Source organism: Acomys russatus, chromosome 9 (assembly GCF_903995435.1).
Source record: "Acomys russatus chromosome 9, mAcoRus1.1, whole genome shotgun sequence".
Lineage (NCBI taxonomy): Eukaryota > Metazoa > Chordata > Mammalia > Rodentia > Muridae > Acomys > Acomys russatus.
The window spans coordinates 32,946,689-32,973,905 of NC_067145.1; the positions used below are offsets into that span (position 1 = coordinate 32,946,689).

General features: G+C 47.1%; 1 protein-coding gene and 1 pseudogene across 3 annotated transcripts; one reads left to right on the forward strand and one right to left on the reverse strand.

Annotated features, from left to right (window-relative positions):
* Positions 1 to 57: 57 nt before the first annotated feature.
* Brd9 (bromodomain containing 9) lies at positions 58 to 27,139 on the forward strand. Of its 3 annotated transcripts, none has more exons than XM_051151085.1 (16): positions 58 to 207; positions 793 to 1,007; positions 1,201 to 1,333; positions 3,147 to 3,207; positions 3,736 to 3,880; positions 5,735 to 5,845; positions 6,384 to 6,559; positions 8,616 to 8,748; positions 10,854 to 10,929; positions 12,629 to 12,724; positions 13,624 to 13,756; positions 15,572 to 15,683; positions 18,851 to 18,889; positions 19,704 to 19,806; positions 22,697 to 22,864; positions 26,483 to 27,139. In XM_051151085.1, exons 1-16 carry the CDS (start codon positions 156 to 158, stop codon positions 26,581 to 26,583), a joined length of 1,854 nt encoding a protein of 617 aa, XP_051007042.1. In that variant the 5' UTR covers positions 58 to 155; the 3' UTR covers positions 26,584 to 27,139. The 3 variants fall into 3 exon arrangements, with proteins under 3 accessions (XP_051007042.1, XP_051007044.1, XP_051007043.1); XM_051151087.1 differs by having other exon boundaries at positions 6,447 to 6,559; XM_051151086.1 differs by having other exon boundaries at positions 59 to 207; positions 6,444 to 6,559.
* Positions 16,029 to 16,864, reverse strand: LOC127193837 (40S ribosomal protein S2-like; annotated as a pseudogene).
* Positions 27,140 to 27,217: the final 78 nt, after the last annotated feature.

Sequence of the window (27,217 nt, forward strand, 5' to 3'; positions counted from 1 at the left end):
CCACCCGCCCCTCCCCGCCAAGCTTCGAATCTGCCGCGCGCCGAGCACCGCCCCCTGACCCGGAAGCATTCGGCGGTGGCACAGAAGCCACTTCCGACTGGCGTAGGTCGAGCTACAGACAGGCGCTTCTCTCCGCATCCGCTGCGACCGCAGCCATGGGCAAGAAGCACAAGAAGCACAAGGCGGAGTGGCGCTCATCGTACGAAGGTGAAGAGCCCGCGGGCGGGGTCTAGGCGGCCGGTCCTGGAGAGGGAAGGCGTTCCAGGGGAAGGGCGTGGTCAGCACTGGGCGGGGCCGTGAGGCGGGCGGGGTCCCGTGAGGGGGAGGGGCTTAAACCGGGTCACGGGCCGTCGTGGGGGTGGCGGGGGCGGCGGGGGCGGCGGGGGTAAGCCTGGGAAAGGGTATCTGTTGCCTTAGATCACAGGAAGAAGCTATCCGCTTCTTCGTGTGTCCTGTAGCCGCTGCGTACCTCCTCCCTGACACCAGGAAGAACGCAGCAAAAAGAGGGGCTTCCGCGAAGGAATTGGGGTCTTGGGTCTCGGGTCGGGTTGATGTGTTTTTCTCCCGGTGGGAAGGACCCTCTGAATATCCTCAGTGGTGATTTTGTAGCTTGAAAGAGAAGACCGAACACAGCCCTGTCAGTCTGAGATTCCATCTTTTCCCGTGGTTTTGACAACTCCTTGCTGTGTCGATTCGTCGAGGCCAGATTCTCACACTTGTGACACCCACAGGGGTGCAGTAGTCCCACCAAGCATTTTTGCAAGTTTGACCCAACCCACCGTCTGTGTGCAGATTACACAGACGCGCCACTGGAGAAGCCGCTGAAGCTGGTGCTGAAGGTGGGAGGAAGTGAAGTGACAGAGCTCTCGGGATCGGGCCACGACTCCAGCTACCATGATGACAGGTCAGACCACGAGCGCGAGAGACACAGAGAAAAGAAGAAGAAGAAAAAGAAGAAGTCAGAGAAGGAAAAGCACCTCGATGAGGAGGAGAGGAGGAAGCGGAAGGTAAAGATGCTAGGGCCCAAGATGGGGCCCAAGATGGTGGTGCCTGGCGGTACCTGGGCCGGTGCTGCAATCCTGGCCTTCCAGGACATCTTCAGGTGATGATGTCTGGGGAAGGCAGAGGTGTGCAGGGCCTGCAGTACCAACCTAAGAGAGCTCTGGGTGTCCCGTGCGCCCTGTTCTTTGATACTTACAGGAAGAGAAGAAACGGAAGCGAGAAAAGGAGCACTGCGACTCAGAGGGGGAGGCTGACGCCTTTGATCCTGGGAAGAAGGTGGAGGTGGAGCCACCCCCAGACCGACCAGTGAGAGCCTGCCGAACACAGCCAGGCAAGACCCTGTCCCTGGACAGAAGTGTCCTACATGGCTATAGCATGGTTATCCAGCTTTGGGGGTGTCTCACAAGCTAAGAATGGGTAAATTCTCTTGAAGAGTGAAACACAAACAGATGCCATAGAGACCAACCATATCTGTCCCACAAAACATGCTGTATTTTTATTGGGTTGGTTGGTTGTTTTTTTGTTGGTGGTGATATATATATATTTTTTTACCCCTCAAGATAGGGTTTCTCTATGTATCCCTGACACACCTGGAACTTGCTCTGTAGTCCAGGCTGGCTTTGAACTCAGAGATCTACCTGTCTATGCTTCCTGAGTGCTGGAATTCAAGATGTGTGTCACCACTGACCAGTTTCCTTATAGTATTTTTTTTTTAAATTATTTTTTTTCAAAGACACTTAAAAAAAATTTTTTTGTTATGTATATAGTAGTCTGCCTGAATGTACACCTACATACCAGAAGAGGGCACGAGATCACATTTAGATGGTTGTGAGCCACCATGTGGTTGCTGGGAATTGAACTCAGGACCTCTGGAAGAGCAGCCAGTGCTCTTAACCTTTGAGCCATCTCTCAAACGTTTTTTTTTAAATCTGGTTAAAGTTTACCAATTTTTAGTCTTGAAGTTTGGCTTTATCTGCTTTACTATTCCAAACAGCACCGTCAGGTTAATGGCCCTATATGAGTCACATAAGAAACACACATATCATACAAACATGGGCAATCCCCGTTGGGAAGGAGAGACCCTGACACAGGTTCTCATGGTAAGTCTGGAGTAACTTAAAGTGACTTCAAATGGCATGGAGGAAGCTAGAGGTCTGTGGTAAATTTCTTACCTGGGCAGCCCCTGCCAGGGATGACATTTCAGTTGGATTCTCAATCTTGGCTCTTGGGTTCCTTGGTTCCCAGTGTCCTATATAGGACTTCAAGGGCTCTGTTTTTAGGTAAGAATGTCTCTTCCTACATAGAGAGAAACTGAAGAGGCAGGGTGTTGGAACATGGATTATCAGGAAAGCTAATTAGAGTCAGTTACCATGTGATTGTGAAGGCTTATGAAAGAAATGTTCACCAGCACCAGCACCACTGCCCCCCTCTGTCTGTGTGGCCATTTTTTCCCTTTAGAATTTCCTCCTTAGACTGTGGATTTGACCACCCCTGATGTATCAGGGCCCCTTGAGATATCTATTGTAGTCCTTATGGGAATGTACTATTTGCTACTAGCTCCCACTCCTGTGCAGCTCGCTGTCACAGTAGATTTCCAGAAAACAACAGTCAGGGACTGTCTTCAGAGTGGCTCAGGTGTCGACCTCACTGACCCTGAATGACCCAGTACAAGTCGTTGTGACCTTCAGAAGGACTTGGTGCCGCTTTGGTCATTCCCCAGATAGTCAGGCTGACTGTGAGCTCAGAGCCTCACTTGATTCCCACAGTCCTCAAGAGATCTGTGTGTCTTATGTGTCTCTCCTGCTTAGCAGCTAAGAAGCAGGTACAAGTAAACAGTGAGAGGTCTCAAGGAAAGCACTAACCAGGGAGTCCAGAATCACCTCTGCCCACACCTTGGTTTCTCCCATATCGTGCCTAGAGCACTAGACTGGACTGTGGTGGGAGCTGGAAATAGGCTGGTGGGTCTTGTGTTGTGCTGTGTGTCCCTTTGCCGACCTGCCTGTGTTGAGGGGGCTGTGCCCGAGTTCTTAATCCTTGTTGGGCTTCACAAATGCTATGAAGTCCCACAAGCAGATGAATATGGAACTTTCTAATGAAGTCTTGGTGTTTGATTTCATTTTCTTGATTTCTCTCTATAAAATCAGCTGAGAATGAGAGCACACCCATCCAGAGGCTTCTGGAGCACTTCCTCCGCCAGCTACAGAGGTAACCCCGTGTCCCACCTGTCATCTGTCACCCCTGAAACAGGCACCCCACCTTCTCTAGGTGCTCTAAATCCCATGTTCTACCTCCTATCCCATACAGGATATCCCGCCCCCCATTTTTCCCCATCTTGAAATACTTTGAATCCTGAATCCCACCCACTGCCACCCACAAGATGGCCACTTCCCCTTCTCTAGGCACCCCCACTCTAGCAGGGTGTGGGCACACTGGTCGCAGGCCACGGTTCAGGGCCAGGGAGCTCGGGTGCTGCATCTTTCCCATCTGAAGTTAGTGTTGTGCTGCTTACTGCTTGCAGAGTGCTGCCTGCCAGGAATAGAGTTAGGGCAGTGCCACTTGTGTTGTATGTAAAATATGTGCTACAACCTTAAAAAGACACACATGTTTTCCCACTGAACTTTTAAGACACAAATTTAAATTTTAGTTATATAAAATTTTTGATTGTAAAAAAGTTTTCTATCACTTAGAAATGCAGACTGAGTTTTTGTACTTCAAAGCTATCTTTGCTTTCAGAAAAGATCCTCATGGATTTTTTGCTTTTCCTGTTACGGATGCAATTGCTCCTGGGTATTCAATGATAATAAAACATCCCATGGACTTTGGCACCATGAAAGACAAGATTGTAGCTAACGAATATAAGTCAGTCACAGAATTTAAGGTAAATGAGTTTTACTTCCTGAAATAATGTTTATAAAATTGTGTGTATGCATGGCCAGGCGTGTGTGTGTGTGTGTGTGTGTGTGTGTGTGTGTGTGTGTGTGTACTCATGCACACCCACACAGTGAACGCTCTATACCTCAAGTTGTTGTGTGCTTTATAATTTTCTAGATGTATTTATTTTAATTCCTGTGTATGAGTGTTTTGCCTGTTTATTTGTATGTGTGCATCACATGTATGCCTGGTACCTTTGGAGGTCAGAAGAAGGCATTGAATCCCCTGGAACTGTACTTAGAGTTGTGAGCCACTGTGTCAATGCTGCAGAGCCAAACCTGCGTCTTCTGCAAGGGCAACAGAGTTGTGAACCGCTGAGCTGTCGCTAGCCCCCTCAGGTAGTTTTTAGTTGCAAATGTTTGCAGAGGATGACACTGGGTGGGTGACTGCTGGTGTTAAGGGAAACAGGTGGTTGTCAGCAGAGATCTGGAAGCTGGATTGGATGCTGTGTGCTGCTACCAATGTGTTCCTTTCTTATGTTGAGGTTTCTGTGCTGGCATAGACAGACTTGTTTCTGTGGGCAACAATGTGTCCAGTTTGACTTAGTTTGAAAGTGGATGCTTTTAGAAGTGTGTTTTTTCTCCTAATTCTTAGTTTTGTCCTGTACTAACTGGATACATTCATTTTTGTTATTTTTAGAATTTTTGCATCTCTTGAATGCTTTGCTGTTAGTCCTTTGCTTCTTGATTTTGGCTCTGTGAGTTACAAAGTTACTTAGCTTGGTGAGCAGGGAAAATAGGAGTGCATGCTGATAGGATCAGTGTAGGCAGGAACATCACATTTCTTTCTTAGTTTTGGATAACTCTGGATAAGTTTGATTCTGTTTTTCGTGCAAGATGGTTTCTTACTTGTTTGCTGACTCAGCTACAAGATGCACTGAAAGTGGCAAAAAGGGACATTTCTCAGGAGAGACTTGGGAGGGACCAGAGGGTAGATCTTTAAGTAATCCATACCGTGATCCTTTCCATTCCCAGGTGTGGGGCCCCCATGCAGTAGTCACTGAGTGGCTGCCTGAGACGAGCAGTGTCCACACCATCTACAACTAGAGACGGACAGCTCTGCATAGCCTTCTGCTGTCCTGGGGATGTTGGCACAGTGCTGTGGTGAAGGCATGGGCGGTATCAGTTGGGCAGAGCACTGCAGTCCTGCTTGTAGGCAGCATCCCCACAAGCAGACACCTCCCACAGAGCCTTAGCTGATAGTGGGTCAGCAGAGTTGATGTTAGTGCTCGAAACTGGTGTCCCTATCGCTTGTGGGAGATGTGTGCTGAGGAACATCCCATAACAAGTACTAGGACTGCCAAGTAGCTTCATATAGGGTTAGAGATTAGCTTCTCTTATTTGAGGGACAGGCTTTTTTCTAATAACTATTTATAAGCAGAATTTTAAATTCTTTTCTGAGGCAGAAGATATGCTGTTTCCACTCTCCACTCCATATCTCACCTCTGGGTAAAGAACCAGACATGTGGCTTCTTATTTTTATTTATGTCCATTATCCTACAAGATAGGAAGGAAGGCTGGAGGAGAGGAGGGAATCTTAGAATATTTGTACAATCTCTCTCGCAAAATCTACATGTTAATACATAAAAGGAAATTGGAACTTTGACCAGCTTTCCACTGGGAAAGTCCTCATGCAAATAAAAACCCACCAAGTATTAAGAAAATCGCTCTTGAGTTATTAAAAATCACTCTTCCCAAGTATGTTTCTTGCTGAATTTTACTGCTTCCTTTTGGCATCATTTGACAAGAATGGAAAACTTTGCTGTTAATTATGTGGCAAATTACTTGTTTTTTCTTCTTAGGCAGATTTCAAATTAATGTGTGATAATGCGATGACGTACAATAGACCAGACACCGTGTACTACAAATTAGCCAAGAAGATCCTGCACGCGGGCTTTAAGATGATGAGCAAAGTAAGAAACCCACTAGAGCAATGGCACTGAGCTGAAGTCTTCTAACTCTCTGTGCCTAGCAGGCTCACAATGAATGACACGCTTCATCCATCCGCCACACCCAGGTGCTGACCCCTGCTCTAGGCTGCCCTATCCTCCAGGCACTGCCCCGTCTGCATCTTCACACAGCTTAGAGGTGCCATTATATGGGGCTGGTGAAAAGTTCTGGATCTAGGGTCAAGTGTTGCTGGATCACAGCCAGTCTTGGGCTTTGCTTTGTGGCTACAATATAAGCTTATCCTTTGGCCATTCCAAGTGGCTTCCTAGATCTATACTGTAAGCCAGGCTGTATGAGCCTCATGTGGGCTCCACCATTCCCTCACCACCATCTCCGGGCCATACCTTGAATGCTGAGCCCTCGCAACCATTCCCGCTGCAGCGTCTGGGAAGGTGGTGATTAGGCCAGGTGAGGCCGTGGCCATCCCATGCCATCCCATCGTCACGGCTCCGTGGCTGAGGGAGAGGTAAAGTCTTGCTGCTCTGTCCTTTCTGATTCTAGGAGCGGCTGTTAGCTTTGAAGCGCAGCATGTCGTTTATGCAGGACATGGATTTCTCTCAGCAGGCAGCTCTCTTGGGCAGTGAAGACCCAGCAGTTGAGGAACCTGTTCCCGAGGTTGTCCCAGTACAAGTAGAAACTACCAAGAAATCCAAAAAGCCGAGTAGAGAAGTTATCAGGTAAGGCTCTGTGGGAGGTGTCTGCTTGTGGAGCCGCTGCCTACAAGCAGGACTGCAGTGCTCTGCCCAAACGAGGGCAAGGGGGCCTGCGGAGCATCTCAGCCTGGATGGAGGAGCATGGCCTCTAAGGATTCTCAGGCTCTATGTGGCCCTGACCCTGGTGCCTTCCTGGCACTGGAACTTGAGAGGGAAGTGGCCATCCTGTTCTGTTTGCCCTGAGAATGAGGTGATTCTGTCATGTAGCTAGCCTATCTATCACCTGTGTATGTTTGCAGACTCTGGATCCTGCAGGGTAGATCTGTTGGGTAAGACAGCCACTCACCACATGCTCTCATGCCACCACCGCAGCGGCTCATGCTGCTGATAAATGTGCAATACAAGGGGACTGAAATCGTCCTTCTGTGTGCTGCCACATGCACTGGAACACACAGGCCCAAGGAGTTATCCCTGCAATGCATTCTGCCAGCTTCTCTGATACACATGCTGCTTGGTAATAGCCATCCCTTTAGCACATGCCCTCATATCATACCACTGTGCAGAGCACAGTCGCAGTGAGCCCACTCTGGTCGCCAGCACCCACCGTGAAACAGTGTCTGTGAGCCGACCTCTGTAGTTCTATAGGGAGATGAGTAGCCTGCTAATGAGCATCAGGAAGGTTGGGGTGCTTGAGACATAGCTCTTTGAAGCTTTTCTCATGTCCTCAGGCCACAGCTAATTAAGGGACCTTCAGAGGACCGTATCTGTATCCCATACCAGAGGGGTTCCATGGTGCCCCTTTGTCTCATGGATGCTGGGCACCGAGACTGATGTTGCCCCTTCAGTAGCAGACCCCCAAGGAGCATTTAGGCACTCATAGGAGGTTGGAGCCCTCACCTGAGTAGCTTACAATGGAAGGACGAGTAAGTACCGTACAGGTGATGGGTGGGAGGGCTCAGCTATATTTGTGCCTTATACCTCTCTGTAGGTTAGTGACCACCCTGTGCCCTGGGATCATGTGAGGTTGAGAGGAGGGCATATTTTCCCAAAGCAGGTTCCTTCTCAGTGGACTGCTCTTTCTGATGTCCTCTCTAGGAACACCTGCTGCCCTCTGTGCCCTTCACGTTCCTTCAGACTTGCCAAGTTCCTAGCTGGTGGCCTTGGTAAAGATTTTTTCTTTTTAAAGATTTATTTATTTAGTATACAGTGTTCTGTCTGCATGTAACACCTCCAGGCAGAAGAGGGCAGCAGATTTCATTGGAGATGGTTGTGAGCCATCATGTGGTTGCTGGGAATTGAACTCAGAACCTTTGGAAGAGCAGGCAGCGCTCTTAACCTCTGAGCCATCTCTCCAGCCCGGTGTAGATGGTCTTGCCACTACGAGTCTACCTTCATCTGTGGATTCCATGACTTTTAGATAAAATGTGTAGTTGGGTAGTGTTTTTCTGAATTCCCAGATTTCACAGTCTGAGTTTCCATACTGAAGTCCATCAAATGCTACAGATACTGCTTGACTGTCGGTGCCAGTGCTGTGGAACTCTGATAAGGGACACTCGTATTCCTGTGCTGGATTTCCAGGGAGCAGCTGTGTCAGTTAGAGGCCCATCCTCCTGTTGAGACATCTCTTAACCATTCGTGCTAGGGCAGAGAGCCTGTTTCCACAGGCTACAGGGGACAGGCTACCACACTTCTCTCTTTGAGTCAGAACTGTTCCTCACTGGGGAGTCCAGGGCTTCCTACAGCTTTACCTTACTGCAAATGTGGCACTCCACACAGAGGGGAGGTCGCCACATTTCCTTAAATATCTATGCAATTTCTGTCACTTTTTTTTTCCTGTTTATAAGAAGACTTAAGTGTTTCCCCGAGACATGGAATGCTTAAGGGGTTCTATTTGGTCTGTACTTCTTTACTCCAGGCATAAGAACGTGATTAGAACACCTAGGAATGCTATGAGAAGTGGAAGGAGTAAACTCCACCCAGTGCTGCCCTACTGGCCTTGGCAAGGAGAGCGTTCATAAAAGCTACTGTTGGGAAGCATCAGGCAGTGCCTATGATAACACTTGGTTTTCATGCCTTACAGCTGCATGTTTGAGCCTGAGGGGAATGCCTGCAGCCTGACAGACAGCACTGCAGAGGAGCATGTGCTAGCCCTGGTAGAGCACGCAGCTGATGAGGCTCGGGACAGGATTAACCGGTTTCTCCCTGGTGGCAAGGTAGTATCTGTGGCCCTCCCCCTGAGGGCCATGCCACTTGGTCCCAAACACTCACGTCTTTACAATAAGGTACCACCATCAACATTGGGAATATTAGGGTTTGGCTAGGGTACCTTCTGGGTCCCATGGGTTCAGACCAGAGTCACATCAGCTCTTTGGTTGTCTTGGTCTTGTTTCACCAGGCACATGGAATGTGGTATGTAGGTAAAGCCTACTTCATAGTCAGTATTCACAGGGGTGATGGTGGCATTGCCACCTCTTTGTTCATCTGTGACTCTCTCCCTTTTGTGAGCCATTCATAGATTATTGCTGCCATGTCTTAATGCATCTAGTTAAGATATGGGTCAGTGGTAAAGCTCTTGCTTAGCCCATATAAGGCTCTGTGTTCCCTCCCTAGCATTGCAAAAAACAAAAAACAAACAAAACCCCACAACACCTAAAATTAAACAGAACCCATAAACACCTTAAAGTTAGCTTTGCCCACTTGTTAGCCTTTGTAAATATGCTTCAGAAAGCTCAGCATCAGCTCTGTGGCTTGCAGGTAGTTCTATGGGCAGCACTGTCCCTATGCTCCTGCTGTGTTGCACCCCTGGAATTGGTTGTTTCTCTGGGAAGCCTTGGTTCCTCCAGTGGGAAACTTTATTTATAAATGGATATAGTCTTAGTCAGGGTTTCTATTGCTGTGATGAAACACAATGACCATAAAGGAAGCTGGGAGGAAAGGGTTTATTTGGCTTATACTCCAGATCACTGTTCATCATTGAAGGAAGTCAGGACAGGAACTCAAAACAGAGCAGGAACCTGGAGGCAGGAGCTGATACAGAGGCCATGGAAGGTGCTACTTACTACGGGCTTGCTCCTCGTGGCTTGCTTAGCCTGCTTTCTTATAGAACTCAGATCACCAGCCCAGGGATGGCGCCACCCAGAGTGGCCTGGTTCCCTCCCACATTGATCACTAATTGGAAAAATGCCTTATAGCTCGATTTTTTTAAAATTTATTTTATTTTATTTTATTTTATTTTTTTTGAGACAGGATTTCTTTGTTTAGCTTTGGCTGTCCTGGAATTGGCTCTGTAGACCAGGCTAGCCTTGAACTCAAAGGGATCCACCTGCCTCTGCCTCTGGAGTGCTAAGATAAAGGTCTGCACGACCATTCCCTGGCTACAGCTGGATCTTTTGGAACTGTTTTCACAATTGAGGTTCCCTCTTTTCAGATAAGTCTAGCTTGTGTCAAGCTGACATACAACTAACCAGGACAAATATCCACATGGTAGGTAAAACGCTGCCAAGTAGAGCCAGGAGATGTACCCGTATATATACACACCATGTAATTCTAGTGACACTGTGTTTGCATATACTGAAACCTTTGCTGCCTGGTAAAACTTCCTGTTCCCTCCAATGCCATAGGGTGCTTCATGTGTCTTTTTGGTTTATAACATTGCATTGAGAAGCCTGGGCCTAGTACTTGGGTACACTGTTGGTGCTCTCTGTCCAGGATCTGCCACCTTTCCTGCCTCTGCCCTACTTGCTATGTTGCTGACATTCCCCCAGGTGCCTCTGCAATCATGAGATCTTACTTTTCCTGCAGTTGGCCAGTTCCTTGAGCATCTCACCTGCACATGTACACCTTCCACACCCTGACACACTGTCCTTGCATGAGACTGCGGCTGACTGGAAGTAGTCAAGGCCTTTTGTGGTAGATTTCTTAGTGGAGTCATGTTTCTGCTTGCCTTAGAGATGGAGGGATAGACCACCATCATGGTGTGGTGCTTTTATCTAGCTGGCATTCTTCATCTCATTTTGTTCAGGGTTATGGATGGTTTTAAATATTGCTTCTGGGTCAAGGCTTTTGTTTCAGAAACTCTTTGGAAGAGGCCATGTGCCCAAGCAATGCTTCTTTGACCATATATAGGTGTCCTCAGTTATAATCAGGTGTGTTTAATCATGAGCAGTTGCCCTCAGTCACAAGCAAGCCAATCTTTAATCCCTGAGCATGTGAAAAGTCTCTGGTGCTTTCTCATGGAGAAACTAGCATTGTCACATGCCACTAGTAGATGGCATAAGGTTTCCCCTGGGGGATGACACTGGGTGCTACTTCCTTGCAGATGGGGTACCTGAAGAAGCTTGGAGACGGAAGTCTGCTCTACAGTGTGGTGAATGCAGCTGAGCCTGATGCTGATGGTGGGTGCCCTATGCAGGGCTTGGATGCTTGCACACTATCTTCTAAACTGCGTAGATGAATCACACATTTTCATGTCACCACTACTGGTAATGAGATTGCAGAACAGTAGCCTGGCTTCCCATTTCTACACACATCCTTGGTGACACATGTGCACAGTGCAGCCTGTGCTATGCAAGGGGCTAAGATGTCATCAGGCCTTTATTGGCTTTCTCAGGATGGTGATGGATTCTTTTTTAAAATTAGCTTATTTATTCATTTTACATCCTGATCATAGCCCCCTTTCTCCTCTCCTCCCAGTCCCACCCCTCCCTCTCCCCCCATCCTCCCTCCCCTGTTCCTCAGAGGAGGGGAGCCCTCCTACCCACTCACCCCAGCTCATCAAGTTGTATCAGGACTGAGTTCATCCTCTTTCCCTGTGGCTTGACAAAACAGTTCCACCAGGGGTTGGAGGAGTGATCAGAAAGCAGACAACAGAGTCCATGTCAGAGACAGCTGATGGGCAGCTCAGGTTTCATGTGGGTCCTCTAGTAAGAGTGTTGGATTCTTAAGGGCTGACATCATTGATGATGTAGGAAGGGCTTTGTCTCTTGAGTTCTGCCAGCACTCAAGTGCTAACCTGTATACACTTAAGCTCAGATGTGCTCTGAAGGGAAGTTGGAATATCACGTCAGGGTAGGTGTGAGTGCAGCATGAATGCTGTCAGGTGCAACAGCCTAGAGGGCTTTCATGCACTGGATCTCTTGAGAAGGCAGCAGCTGTGCCTGTGAATGGCTCCCTGGGACTGCAGCATGCCACAGACACACTAAGAGGGTGACACATGGTGGATATCTCGAATCTCCTGCACAGGCGGACATTTCCCTCAGCTCTTTGGCTTCTTGACATTCTTCTGCCCAGCCCTCAATCCCCAGAATTGTTTCATTTTCTCTAACGTACAGAATAGACGCTCTGATTTTAACTGTTAGCAGAAACAGATTTCTGTGGTCTTCAGGAGAAACTAGAAAGTCAGTGTGGAGACTGAAGTTTCTGACAAGAGTGGAGAAATGGTGTGTATGTGAAAACTAGTCAGCAGACATGTAGCCAGATGAGCATGTGGCGGATGGCCAGCAAGTCTTGCTAACTGTAACATGTAGGTGCTGAGTGAGCACTTTGCAAAGATGAAAGTATTGCTGGCATGATAGCCCACATATATGATATTATATGTGGGTGCACATGAGTGCATCTGTGCACACGCGCCCCAGGGACAGCCTCAGGTATCATTTGTTAAGCATCATCTCCTTTTTTTTTTTTTGAGAAAAGGTCTCCTCTCATTGGTCTGGAACTTGTCCAGTAGGGTAAGCTGGCAGATGGTATTGGGATTATAAGCATGCACCATTGTATCTTATTTTTATTTATTTTTTTTAATACAAATTTTGGGGATTGAACTTGGAAACTCATACTTACAAGGCAGACACTTTGCCAACCATCTCTCTAGGTCCAGACATACTTTTTCCCTCATGGTGTTGACTTCAAGGCAATTACAAAACCAATTGAAATTGTGTTGGTTTTAAGAATTACATTTTGCTTTTGCAAAATCATTTTTAAATGGAGCTTGTAGCATCTCGTTGCCCCACCCCTTCATAAGATGCTATAGAGAAGACACTCATCACTGCTGAGGCCAAGCCTTCCTGACGCTTTTCTCTCTCCCTGTGTCTTCTGTAGAGGAAGAGACACACCCTGTGGACCTGAGTTCACTGTCTAGCAAGTTGCTCCCAGGTTTTACGACATTGGGTTTCAAAGATGAAAGAAGAAGTAAAGGTAAGCGCAGTGACTGGTGGGAGCTCGCAGGGGCTGCGGTGGCTTGGCTGGCAGTGCGGATGATGAAATTGCCTGTTCTTCCACCAAGATTTTTTCATGGTTTTGTTACTCTGTCTGGATGCAGAGTTTTAAGACAGATGAAGTTTAGATCCATTAAAGTAAGTGGACTGAAGTCATACTTGGTGGAGAGTTCCTGCTTTGCATGCTGCCCTCCACAGATGGTCAGATCAGACTGAGCTCACAAGCGTCCTCTCACAGGCTGCCGCTCCCTTCCTCCACAGGAGCCTGGCTTCAGGACCAGCTCCTCTGCTTCTTACGGAGCGGTTCATTTCTTACATCAGATTTAATTTTAACCATTTGGAGTGTGATGGTGCTCCCTGGCAGCCAGGAGACCTCCACAAGGTGGTTGTGGATGCCAGGTTGGCATGAGGAAGGGGCAGGTACATTTGTGTTTGTGGGGGCTACATTTAAAATGGGCCTACTAGTGTGTTTTGGAATGTGTGTGGTTGTACGTATGTGGTAGTATGTGTGCTTCTGTGCTCATATCTTGTTTTGACCCGTCTATGTGTTTTAGTACATACGTATGTAGAAGGCTTGCTTTGGTGCATGCATATCTCTAAGTGCTTTAAGTCTGGACAACATTCAAGCTGATGCTTCTTTGTGGAGCTGAAAGAAATACTTCTTTTCTCTTGGAGGCACGTTAGGCTGCACACACTCCTCTTCCCTGTAATAAAATGCCTCCTGGGCAGTTTCTGCTACTGTATTTGTGCCAAACAGGAAGAAAGAGGAAGAACCAGGCATGAGCTCAGGTTGTAATCATCTGGAAGGAGAAATGGCTGTGGCCATACTGGGTGTGCATCGAGCATGACTCTGACTTTCCTCTGCTTCCTTCTCTGTAGTCACGTTCCTCTCCAGTGCAAGCACTGCACTTTCAATGCAGAACAACTCTGTGTTTGGGGACCTGAAGCCAGATGAGATGGAGCTTCTGTATTCCGCCTATGGAGATGAGACTGGTGCCCAGTGTGCACTGAGGTAAGCCAGGTCACACACAGGTGCGAGCGCTGGCAGCACAGACACCAGCACTACTTGCCGCTGTCCACTCCTTTGCCATAGGCCTGCCTTGCAGTTCAGCACAGACTGAAGAAGGCGATGATCCAGACTGTAGCACAACTAGTCCAACTGGATTGGCAACTTCCCTACTGACCCCCTTTTACCTTAATCATTTCTTAAAAGTCTCCAAATACAGTCACATTCTGAGCTGTTGAGGTTAGAACCACAACTGATAAAGCTTGGGTGGGGTGAGGTGGCACGGTGGAAACAAAACTCAGCCCATAACAGAGCCTGGAATATAGCGTTAAAACGACACCTGTGAATCTGGAGCGATGCCTTATGACTGCGTGCGTTGTGCTCTTGCAGAGGACCTGAGTTCAGTTCCCAGCACCTGTGTCAGGTACCTCATAACTGCCTGTAACTTCAGTTCCAGGGGACCCAATTCCCTCTTGAGCAGGGATCTGCATTCATGGTTGTGTACCCCACACAGACATGCATGTACATATAGTAAAATTAATCAAAATAAATCATTTTAAAGACACAGATGCAAGACTGCATCTCCATATTGTCTGTATTTTGTTTTGGTTACTATACACAATAGAAGCAGGTCATTTTTGTAGAATTTGTTAAGTTTTTTGGATAATTAAACTTTGCTGACCTCTAAAAAAGTCTTTGAAAAAACAAAACAGAAAAATTTCATTTAGTCCTTAATAAATGACTACCTGACCCAGATCTTTGTGACCAAAGAAGCAAAAAATAGAAGTGAAAGAAAGGGTTTCCTTCAGGAGAGAAAAGTGTGATACATCAACAGATAGGGCTTAAGTTCCGGAGTTGAGTACACGCCATCTGGCAGGCCCCGATCTTTGGTGTCGCCCATACTCAGCTCCACTCCTTGAGGGCCCTGAGAGGAAGTTGTCCCCAGACCATTAGCATTCTGCTATCCTCCCCAGGCGTCTGCTCCTGGGATGTGTTTAAGTTCCATGTGTCACACAGAAACATTGGGTTCTAAATGTCACAGAAATACCTGAAGATGGCAGGCACCATGTCACAGTTGCAGAGGCAATACAAAAACAAATGAACATGGCTGTGGGGTTGTCTGGGTTGCTCTGTGAGCATTTCAGGGCTCCATCCTCAAGGTCTGCCCTTTGTACACAGTACACATGGTCATGGTATTCCAGACAGTAGCCTGTGTTCTGTCAGCAAGTGGGTTTATCTAGTGTTAGCTCTAGGCCAGCAGCCTCTCTTCTTTCTCTGAAGGTTTAGTAGCCTTCTGAGGCTATCCTATCTTGTGGGCGTTTCTGTTCTCTGACTACATTTTAAATTTTATTTAGTTTTACACTAATATATTCATGTGGTACCATATCAAAGTGTACCAATAAGTGTGGCCTGAATCTTAACCCCACTCCTCCAGTATCTGTCCACTCAGCACGTTCATGTTCCGTGCTGCCTATACTTTAACTGTCAGACTGACAGCTAGAGACGGCCTTCTTTAGAGACTAACCAGTATGTCTTATGATTTTATGTGCATTGTGTACCTGGATGTGTTATTTTGTTTAATTTTTCTGGAGTGTTTTTTTGTTTGTTTGTTTGTTTTGTTTTTTGGCATGGACCACTTTGGAAATTGATAGAAAGCTGTTAAGTCTAGTTTCCCACACATATCTGGGAGGCTCCAGAGGACTGAGGAGAGGGGTTGGCAGTGGACTTCTGGAATCAGAGTCATTGTCACTGTTGCAGGAGAATCTTGAAATTGGAGAGTGATGCCCTTTCAGCTCATTCCCTCACACACTTTCCTTCCAGCCTGCAGGAATTTGTGAAGGATGCTGGGAGCTACAGCAAGAAGATGGTGGATGACCTCCTGGACCAAATCACAGGTGGAGATCACTCCAGGATGATCTTCCAATTGAAGCAGGTGGGGTTTGCAGTTGATGAGATTTTGAGAGCACAGGCTCTAGGTCCCTCTCTTGGTGGCACTCCTGTGCAGAGAGCCCATGCAGCCCACTAGATTCCAGGAGGCCAGCTCTTGAGGCCATTGCCGCCTGTTCTTGGCTCATTGAGCTTTAAGTTCTATTTTTAAGAGCTTTTTAAAAAGGTTGGCAGTTGCTTGTCATGCCTTAACCTTTGCCCATGTTTCTTTCTTTGGCTGTCATTATTCCTCCTGAAGAGTGCTGTTTTTTAATTTTCTTTCTTTCTTTGTTTCTTTGTTTCTTTCTTTCTAACAGAGTTAATTCACTTTATTTTTCTTGTATAAAAACCCTTATGTGATAGCCACAGCTGGATTCTGGGTCCTCTGAACAGACACTCTGGTGTGGGTTTTCACAAGATGACCAGTGAATTCCTGATAAGGAGACTTGGTGAACACAGTTTCTTTCCAGAGATCAGGTGTCAGGTAGCTGTAGGTATTGGAGATGGCATCAAAAGTGGCCTTGGCAAAGTTGCCCAGGGTGGCAGTACAGCCCCTGGCTGATGTGTAGCAGTCATCAATACCAGCCATCATCACTAGCTTCTTGGGCACAGGAGCAGAGACAATGCCAGTGCCTTGGGGGGCAGGGATGAGACGCACCAAAACAGAGCCACCTTGCACAGAAGTGTGTGGTTTGCCAACCTTGTTCTTCCAGGAGCCTTTCCACACAGGAATGATGGAAAACTGGCCAAGATGATGGCCCCTCAGATGGCTGTGCCTACCTCCTTGGAACACTGAACACCAAGACCAGCATAACCATTGTAGTCCCCAATAGTGACAAAAGCCTTGAACCTGATGGGCTGGCCAGCCCGTGTCTGCTTCTCTACTGGCATGATCTTGAGAACCTCATCCTTTAGGAATACACCCAGGAAAAAGTCAATATATCTCGGATTCCTTAATGGGCAGGGAGAATAGATCAATCTCCTTCAGGGACTTGATCTTCATGTCTTTAACCACATGGCCCAGCTTGGTGATGGGATCCACTCCTTGTCTTCAGCTTTACCTCCATGAGCTCTGTGACCTTGGCCATGGTCCCTAAGACCATTGCTGAATCCGAATCCTCCGCATCCTCCCAATCCTGGGCCCCCAAGTTCTCAGGGCCCTCCCACTGCACTGGTGTCATCCTCCATTTGGTGTTTTCCCAAGGAAGACGAAGCGAGTGCTATTTTCTTACAGTACAGATTTGAAGACTGAGCTCTTCTCAGCTTTCATATGTCTCAAAGTCTTTGCCTTTACTTTTGAAACTTGTTTTTTCTTGGCATGGATCTAAGTGAACTTTTCCTTCTACTGTAACAAAGACTAACTTAATTGTCTCTGAAGAAGCCACCGTGGGCTTTAGTGTCTTTACTGTTAGTGATATGTCTGTTGGTCAAGGTTAGGCCTGACACACTATAACATGAGGCCAGCTCAGACCCACAGTGTGTATGTTCACAAGCCAAAGATGTGTTTATGTTCAAATTAGACGTGTATACAGTATGTTTCTGCTGGACAGTGCTGGTAGGATTTTTTTTTCCAGTACTAAGGATCAAATGTGGGGCTTTTTACATTCTAGACAAGTGTTCTACCACTGAGGCACACCCCAGTCCAATGGATTTAATGTGTGTGTGTGTGTGTGTGTGTGTGTGTGTGTGTGTGTGTGTGTGTGTGTGTAGTACATATGGATGACAAAGGTCAACCTCAGATGTTGTTCCTCAGGTGCTTGATTTTGGGTTTATTTACTGGTTTAGGTTATTTAGGTAGGGTCTCACTGATCTGGAGCTAGCTGGATAGGTTAGGCTGGCTGACCAGCAAACCGCAGGGATTCACCTGTCTCTGTCTTCCCAGGGCTGGAACTACAAGTACACACCATGTCCAGCCTTTGTGTGGGCTCTAGGGATCTAACTCAGGCCCAATTGAGCTATTTCTCAAGTTTCAAAGATTTTGTTTTCTTCGTTTGAATAGCATTGATCTTCATTTTGGCAGGAATTGTTACTTGTGATCTTTGGTCTAGGACAGCCATCACTCAAGACTGTAGCCATAATGCTAAAGAGTGGCATTGCTACTTTGTGGATATGTAATGTCTGATGCACATAAGAAGAAAAGAGGACAATTTTTATGTTGCTGTTTGTTTTTGTTTTTTGTTTTAATCTGTGTAGCCCTGGTTATTCTGGAACTTGCTTTGTAGACCAGGCTGACTTTGAACTCACAGAGATCTGACTACCTCTGCCTCCTGAGCGCTGAGATTAAAGGCATGTACTAACACACACCTGAAAAGAGGACAGTTTCTAAGAGTCAGTTCTCTTCTTCACCGCAGGTTTTAGGCTAGAACTCAGGCTGTCAGGCTTGAGCAGCAAGTGCTTTTATCTGATGAGGCATCTTGATGACAGTAGGTCATTTCTACCTACACTTTGTCTAGTATGGCAAGAAATTGCTTCCTGTGGCCCTAAAATGAGGTTGTGCTATTGGTGAGCTCTGGGCTCATTGGCTAAAGGTTAGTTTTATCATTAGGATTGAGTAATTTTACATATACAAAAGCAGTAAAAATGGCACTGAGTACTCAAGATACTAGAGGAATTTTCTGCAAGGAACAGATGGTAAAATAAAGGCCATATTTCTAATTAAAAGTTGGTGAAAATAGTTGCATAACTGAATCTCAGGAACATTGCGGCCAAATTTATGGACATAGAAGTACATGACGGATGACTCTTTTAGAAGAATGTGTAGAAAAGCAGCATGTTTCTAAGGTCGTGCTCTTGCCAGAGCAAGGGATGAAGTGCAGCTGTGACTACTGCCTCCATTCTGCCTCAGCCACTCGGCCATGTCCCAGGCTGAACAGCCAGGCCTGCTTTCTCAAGCTGCCCGTTTGACTTTGTTTTAAACATTGGCTTCAGTGTAAGTTTGGGAAGCCTCTTACCCATGTCCTCCTTCACCCCAACGCCAGCATGGTATCTGCGTGCTTGGCTGCTATGGCCACCTGCAAAGAGTCCTGTTAAATCCCCGCTTCAGCTATGGATGTAGTGAGGATATAATAAGCGGAACCCCTGCAGTGAGTAAGCCACGTTAGTGTGGTAGGAGTGAATTGCCCTGTAATGTAAGATTGCATTGGAAAAACTGTCTCCTGTCTTGTCACTTTGCAGAGGAGGAGCATTCCCACGAGACCTGCAGATGAGGTGAAGGTAGGTTTCCTAAGCATGTGATTGGGAGCTGTGTGTGGTAGTGGTGTGATGGTGGCCATTAGCCACTGCAGGGAGTGGCAGGACAGTCTCTTGTCTTTCTGTTTAGGAGCTGCTAGTCTCTGATGAGGAACTTCAGTGGCACTGCTTTTTCTTCATCTACTTACCTTGATGACCTGAACAGAAAGCTGTAATCTTCTAAGCTCAGAAACAAGTTCAAAGCAGTCACCTAAGCACTGTCCTCAAGGAGGGTGGGGACCCCTGTACTGTGTGACTTGACATTTTAGGCAGCGCTATGAGCTTGTGCTGCAATGACCTGTATACCTGAGGTTATCGAGTGTGGGACTCAGTCTCAGATTCCAGGGAATACTGTGAGGCCAAAGTGTGGGGACATGAGTAGAAGCTGGGCAGCAGGAGCTCCAGAGCCCTTGCTGTGAGAGAAAGCTTTGGTTTTGGAGTCTGCCACATTGCTCCTGAAAAGGTTGATGGTGGCCCTTGAGTTCCATGTGTCTGCTTGGTCTTCCTGTGACCTACCTCCCATATTCCTGTGGTGCTGATGCAATCCCTAAGGAGTTAGCAAAGGTTGCTTGCGCTTAGCAGAGAGGAAAGTAGTCAGAGGCGTGTTACAGAGTAGGTTTCTGGACATGGATTTGCACTTCCGTTAATAAGCTTGGTTTCCGTGTTCCTTGCATCGAAACCTCTGGAGCAGTGCTGGTTCATGTCACTCACTGAGAGGTGGGCTTAGATTTAGCACATACAGTTGGCATTAGCTGAAGTTTGTGCTGTCTGTTAGTCGGTATTTTTCTCTCTGCTGCAGGTTGGGGACCCACTGGGCGATGGTGGTGGCCCTGTTCTGGATTTTATGTCAATGAAGCCGTACCCTGACGTTTCCCTGGACGTGGCCATGCTCAGCTCTCTCGGTGAGGCATCTGGGGCACTACTTTCTGTGGCTTCTCACATGGACTCCATCCCTACCTGTGATGTGTGAGGTTGTAAGCAGCCCTGGCAGATAACACACCAAGGAGAAACTATGGGGACTCAACTTAGCAGTAAGAGCAGGAGGCATCTGGGGCTGTGGTTCAGGCCTAACTGTGCCCTCAGCATATGGGGCCAGATACTGTCTCCGGGGCACAGTATTTTTACCTAAAATACCCAAAACAAACAAGCAAAAACCCAAACTAACAAACCACCAACAAAACACTGGTTTGTAAGAGACTAGACAGTAAAACTGATGTGGATTTTCTTCAGATTCCTTTGGTCAGACTGTCAGTCTTGGACTGAAGTGACTTCGGTCACTGATCCCCAGACAGGTCCGGTGCATGCCACTCTGATCAGAAGCTCCAGAAAGCCCCAGCTGTGTGCTGCTGTGCCTTTCTGACCGGAAGCTAAGCATGTACAGGGTGTATCTTCCACGTGTCAGTGTGCTCGTGCCCTGAAGGAGGAGCCTCTACTGTTAGGAAATGCTATCTTCCATGAGGTGTGGCGTGTTCTCCTTCATCAAAGACAGATGGCAGCTAGGTCCCTTGACAGTGTGTTGTGTTGGATCCCTTCCTTGCTTCTCCTTCCATATACCTGATTAGCCTTATGGTCCTCCTCTGGAGCAGTGCCTAGGGCATTTTAAGGTATTACAAGGAGAGGAGGAGGCACATCTGATAGTAAAGATGGCCCAGAGTCAGCAGTGTCAGGCTGAGAAAGTAGATTTCTGTGAATATTATAAAGGTAACTTAGTGAAGTCTTTCCAGCCTCACACTGCCTTTGGTTAGAGTATTTTTAGGTAATTTATGTTTAAAACAGTTTTTAGAGATTGGGTTCAGATATGTCATCTTCATTATCTTTTGTCAACTGTTTTAGTCCCCAAGACACTCAGATGTAATGACCTGCTGGGACTTAGGGCTAGGATCTTTTACGATAGAAAACACAACAGTCATGGAAGAAAAAGGCTCAAAGGGAAAGTCCAAAGGGAACCAGATACAAGTCTGCATGGAGTTACAGGGAGCGTGCTTCAGGCCTTCAGTGAGCTGATGACATGTGATAGGTCCTCAACACCTGGGCTTTGGTTGGGTGGGGCTGTTTAGGTGCTACTGTGTGCACCTCCTGATTTGACCTCTATGGGCTCCAGACCCCACAGGGGTAGACACGGCTCCTACTCTGTATATACACAGTGTACATTAATGGCGGGGACCCCTTGCCTCCCTAAAGTACAAAGCTGTATCTGCCTTCCTAGGGACAGTGGCTCAGGCTGCTTAGTGCATTTTCCTGCATACAAACTACCTTTGTCTTGACACTTGTAAGATTTTCTTTTACAACTTTTTAGAAGTTGGGTTATGATGCAGTTTGGTTTGCATTTCTTTAGATTTATTCTTCTCAGACTCTGGGGTTTCCATATCTTTTACCAAATGTGGAAATTCCTGCTTATAATTCCTTCAGTTACCAGCATACAATCTTACGCAAGTAAGCTCCCTGATTAGAGTCCCTCTGCCTGCTGAGGCTGACTGTGCCCCACCTGCCTGTTGAGTATCTGAGTGCTCTCTTCTTTGTTCTGGGAGTGTCTGGCACAGGTGCTGCTATCTTGGGAAGTCCTGCTCAACTTGTCTAGCTATACTCCTGCCTTCTATACTCCAGTGTATGATCTCAGGCACTCTGTTCAGTGCCCTGCCTGCCAGTTCTATCTCAGTCATTTGTGGCCTTTTACTCCCATGTTTTGGAACATATTTTCTTCCTGCCTCATAGGTTCATTTACAGGTATTGGGGCTTATATCCTGGGTGCTGGGTTGGGTGATGCTTTTGATTGTGGCAGCCTGTGCTCTGAGGCCAGAGTGGTTTGGACCCTATGGACAACTCCCAGGTCTTGTTAGGACTAGCCCAGGGACACTTTTGTTTTGTTTTTGAGATACTTAGAAAATGTATCCCCTTTTGTCCTCTAAACTCATCTCCCCCACTCTCCTTTTTTCACTAACTGTTCTTACATGTGTATAATGAATATATATGTATGTATGTATGTATGTATAAACACGTATTCCTAGCCTGCTCAGTCCATATAGTGTTAACCTGTATGGATGTTTTAGGTCTAAGCATTTGGCATTGAACAGCCAGTTGATATTCTCTTCTTTGGGAAAGATCACCTCTCCCCTTCCCAGCTTTCCTTGGTTGCCTATAGTTTTTTGGGTAGGGTTGAGGCCTCGTGGGCTTTTCTCTGTCCATGTTGGCATGACAATGGTGTCAATCTTGTTCAGCTCAGGTTTGGGCAGTCATGTTGGTGAGGCTATGTAGTTTCTGTTGTTACTTGGAGACACAATCTCCCAGAAAACTCCCTGATCCTCTGGCTCTTATAATCTTTCTGCCTCCTCTTCTATGGTGTTCCTAAGGCCACTCTTAATACAGGGCAAAGGTGGTCTTCTGGCTAAACTGTGCCATTCACAGGTTCAAGGTAGTGCTTTGCTGAGACAGGACAGCACTGGGTCCTTGTCTGTTCCTAGGCTTGGGAGCAGGGTAGAGACCCTGTGCAGTGTACTTGTCTGAGTACTCTGCCCTTGTTCTCTGTTATGGCAGGCCACCGGCATCAGACACACTTCCTGCTGACACTGTTGTGCATAGTGTTGGTGCATTGGGTGGCTGAAGTTCAGCATAGCATCTGGCTGAGTGGGACAGACTGTGTCTGCTCCCTTCCTTACTTCCAGCCCTGGCCTGTCCTCAAATGAGGTTCCCTCTGCTGTGAGCTCTACCCGCTGTGATCTTACACAACAGTTGTGCTATGTGTCCAGTCTGTGTGCGGACCACTTTTACCAGCATTGCATCATTTCTGTCACACAGGGAAAGTGAAGAAGGAGCTGGACCATGATGATAGCCACTTGAACTTGGATGAGACAACCCGGCTCCTGCAGGACTTGCACGAAGCACAAGCAGAGCGCGGAGGCTCCCGGCCATCCTCCAACCTTAGCTCTCTGTCCACTGCCTCTGAGAGGGAGCAGCACCCGCCTGGTAAGGGCCTCACACAGGCTAGCAGGAGGAGCCTGCCCTGGGTGCAGGATCAGGCCCACAGGGCCAAGATGGTGGCCTTGGCACAGAGGTTTATTCTGGGAAGTCTCTACACCCTTGTGCATCCCTGGGGACCAGGATATTTGCTTTTATTAGATATTTGTTGTCACCTGTCCTCTACCATTCCATATTTTATTCCTTGAATGTGTATCCACCAATGGAGTCTCCATTTTCCCTTGGGAGAACATGTCACTGTCCCTGGTGAGAGGTCTCTGTGTTCAAGGAGAGATGAGCCACATTCTGACTGAGTATCCCAGCCACATGCAAGACCTCACATGTTGTCTCTGTAGCTCCTTAAAAAGGCCTGAGTCAGTGCCATTTCCCCAGATACAGCTCAGAGAGACCGTTCCACCTGAGATTATCGTAGTGACCCAGAGACTTTATTGGAGTCATTTACAGGGGCAGAGGTTAGTCATTCCTTCTGGCCTTCTTCCATGATGTTCCTTGGCGTGAGTGATGTGGCTGCTTTCCTCCATCTGTGACTGAGCATTGGACCGTTACGCTACACCAACAGCCTTTCTCAGTAAGAACTGAGGCTGACGGCAATAATGCTCTACGGGCATAAACACAGACGTGTCCGAGGAAGACTGATAGGCCTCGCTTCTTATCATATCCACTTAACAAAGCAATAGTAGTTGCCTTCCTACTGAGGCCTGTGACCTCCCGAGTCACTGCCTTTTGCCTGGATTACAGTACTATATGTGTACTTCCTGTGTTAATGCAGTCAGAAAGTGGGTTGTTGGACATAAGTCATGCCACTATTCTATCACTGGACACACTTTGCATGGTGTCTTAGTTAGTGTTCTGTTGGTGTAAAGGGACACTATGGCCAAGGCAACTTATAAGATAAAGCACTTAAATGCCAGGCATGGTAGTGCCTACCTTTAATGCCAGCACGCTGAAGGCATAGGCACATGGCTGTCCATGAGCCTGTCCTGGTCTGTGTAGTTCCAGGAGCTACATAGAAAGACCCTGTCTCTCTCTCTTTTTAAAAGGCATTTAATTGGGGCATTGCTTACAGCTTCAGAGGATTAGTCTATATGGTGGGAAGCAGGTGGTGGTAGGCAGGCAATCATGGCACTAGATAAATAGCTAAGAACATATTTCTTCTCTTCACCAGAGGCAGCAGGCTAGAAGGGAGACATGCTGGGCCTGGCATGGGTTTTGAAACCTCAGCTCCCAGTGACACACCTCCTACTTCCTTGCAAACAGTTCCACTAACTGAGGACCAAACGATCCAATATACATGCCTATAGGGACCAGTCTCATTCACACTGCACACATAGCGTGATGGTATTGTGTCTCTCAGGGTCCAAAACCAAGCAGGCCTGTTGATGGCAGTTCTTCTCAGAGTAGCTCACCTAACACCATCTAGCACTGTGAAAACCAAGAGTAGGGAAAGAACTTGTAGCTCAGTCTCAGCCTGACTTTTGGTACTTACAGCCACAGTGCATGTGTCTTCAGCACTAGAGATCACTGCCTCATTCTGGCATGCTGCTCAGTGCAATACAGTGGCCAAAGCTGTTATAGTTTGAGGAGCCTCAGGGTCTCCTCTCCAACAGCTCAGGAGTTTAGCCCACTAGAATCTGGGTTTTCACCTAACAACTGATTGTTTCAGTCCTAGTCAGCTTTTCTGTTGCTGGGCAAGAACCCTGACTAACCACACTTGGTGATGAAATTACTTCATCTTAAACTTCACAAATAAAGAGAAGCCAGGGCAGGGGCATAGGACAGGAACCTAGAGGCAGGAACTGAGCAGAGACCATGGAGGAGTGCTGCTCCCTGTCTTGCTTTTTCTGGCTTGCTCAGCTACCTTTTCTAATACAGCCAGGCCTACCTGCCCAGGCTTGGTACTACCCACAATAGGCTGGACCCTCCAGCATCAATTAGCAATCAAGAAAATGCCCATGGGCATGCACACAAGCGAGTCTGTTTGGGGCAGTCCTTAGGCTGAGGTTCCCTCTTCCCAAGGGACTCACGTTTGCGTCAAGCTGACAGAAAGTAGGCAGCACAGTGCCTTCATTCAAACTCTTAACTGCAGCTTTTACCATCCTTCCAGATGCTTTTTCAAATCTGTAAGGCACTCAACTGTTATATAGTGAAACTTTCTTACAAAGTGTAAGCAAGATCTCTGAAGGCCTTCTGCGCTCCACTCCAAACAAGTCCCAGCTGGTCTTGCATGGCTAAAAGGCAACTGAAAAGGAAACATCTAGCAAGGTCCAACACAGCACAACATACTCTCGTCATTTGTGTTGTTTCACCGGAACAGTGCTGTGGGGAGTAGCATGGATGGAAGACACTACCCCTTCCAGACCTCTATAAACAGCTGTTTTCCATGAGCCTTCATCCTGGGGCACTACTGCCACCATAAAGCCACTGCGCATTTCCCTGCCCCAGTTGCTCTTGGTCGGGTCAGCTTGTATCACTCATTCTGGCATAAGACCAAGGGGAAGCAGGGCTACACTCCTGCCTGCCATGGCTGCCACTGCAGCTGGATGCCTAGTTATGACAGGCTCTGGGCTAACACTACAGCTCTTGTCTTTCCATTGGCCATACTTAACTGTTGAAAGGACCAAGTCTGGATTAAAAAAAACAAAACCCTCCACCCCAAGTGTACTTTGTACAGGAGAGAGGTGTGTGCAGTAAATGCAGGTGGAGAGGGGCAGATAATTAAGATAGTTGCCCATCTTCTTTTCACTTGAAATTTTATCACTTATGTCTTCTGTGAGCAATGACTCAGGCCTTAGAGCCTCCCAGCAGCTCATTGACATCACATTGGACTTTCTGTCAGTTCTCTCCTTGTGAATTCTGGCTTTATGCCAATCCTACCCTACTTGTCTTTGAATGATCTGGACAGCCTCCTTTGTTTGCTTTTTTTCTCATCACCTCTTGATTGCTTTTGCACTTTAAAATTTACATGCTGATGTAAGTCACTCACAACTAGCTGGGCCTCCTCTTTCCACATGGGTCATGTCCCATCATGGGACTCAGCAAAGCCATTATAGCCCCGTATCAATCCTAAGTTCTCTGTTCAGTCAACTTCTTAACTTTCCTATGAACACATTACTATTCAGCCTAGTGACTGAATCAAACACTTCCTCTTTCATGCTAGTTTCTTCAGTAATGTCTGTCTTTTTCGATCACCTTCCAGTCCCTGGTATTTGTGGGAACCTCAGCTAAAGATAACCAAGTCTGCCTAATAGAGTGAATGAGCCAGGCCATTAGGGTCTACTAACCCTAGCCTTCACTGCCATTTGTCCTCTTTAGACTTCATACGCATTCTCAAGTGGTGTATGTGTGTGTACACAGTGAATCCTGATCTTTTCAAAGGAAGCCTGACTTTAGCTGCCAGAAGAAAAACTAGAGTTTTTCTTACAATCACCTTGTGATCAGAGTGTCAAGCAAAGTAGAACCCAAAGAGATTGCAGATGTCCCTGATTCAGATTGGGATGTGGATGCACCTGTGTTTGGTGCCAGGGATGAAATTTTCTCTATAGATATCATCTGAGCTTTGCAGTTCTGTTTGGTATGCTTAAGTGCCATATTCTTTTAAACTTACAGGAAGTCCTTCTCGCCTTAGTGTTGGGGAGCAGCCGGATGTCACCCATGACCCTTATGAATTCCTTCAGTCTCCAGAACCTGCGGTTTCTGCCAAGAACTAACTTGTGGGTTTTCCAAATGTTTTATTTTTTTTTCTAAATGTTATTGATACACAGTTTTTTGTCAGAAGACAGAAACTTTTGTCTCATCCTCTCTGGCGTATAGCAGCCTGAGGAAGAGGCTGGCTTGTCTGTACTGTCATGTTCGCAGCAGAGGCCTGGCAGCACCGTATGGTGTCCCATAAGTTCTGAGCAGTGACAATAGAACATACAGAAGTTACAGCCCGATGGCTCAGCTCTGTGGACTCTCCTGAGCACCAGAAGCCAAGCTTGTTTATGATGTGCATGTAGTCACTCTACATGAGTAGCCCTGCACAGCCTTCCTCAGTTCTCAGAGGGCTGGGGGCCTGCAGAACAGGTCCTCGGAGGGCAGCTGCTGTTTTCTGTTGGGTCACTGAGCCTGAGGATGGAGTTGTCTCTCTGACAAATAATGAACCACCCCACCTTTTTAGAATGAAGTATTCAGAGCCATAAAATGTTTCAAAACTGGATGTATTTGCTGAGTACCTGTTTGTATTTGTAAAATACATCAACACAGGTCCTAATAAAGAGATGCCTACGGTTGTGACTCTATGATCATCCGCTTGCCATGATGGCGGGGACACCTGTTGTACCCTGTAGACCAGCTGCGCAGCCT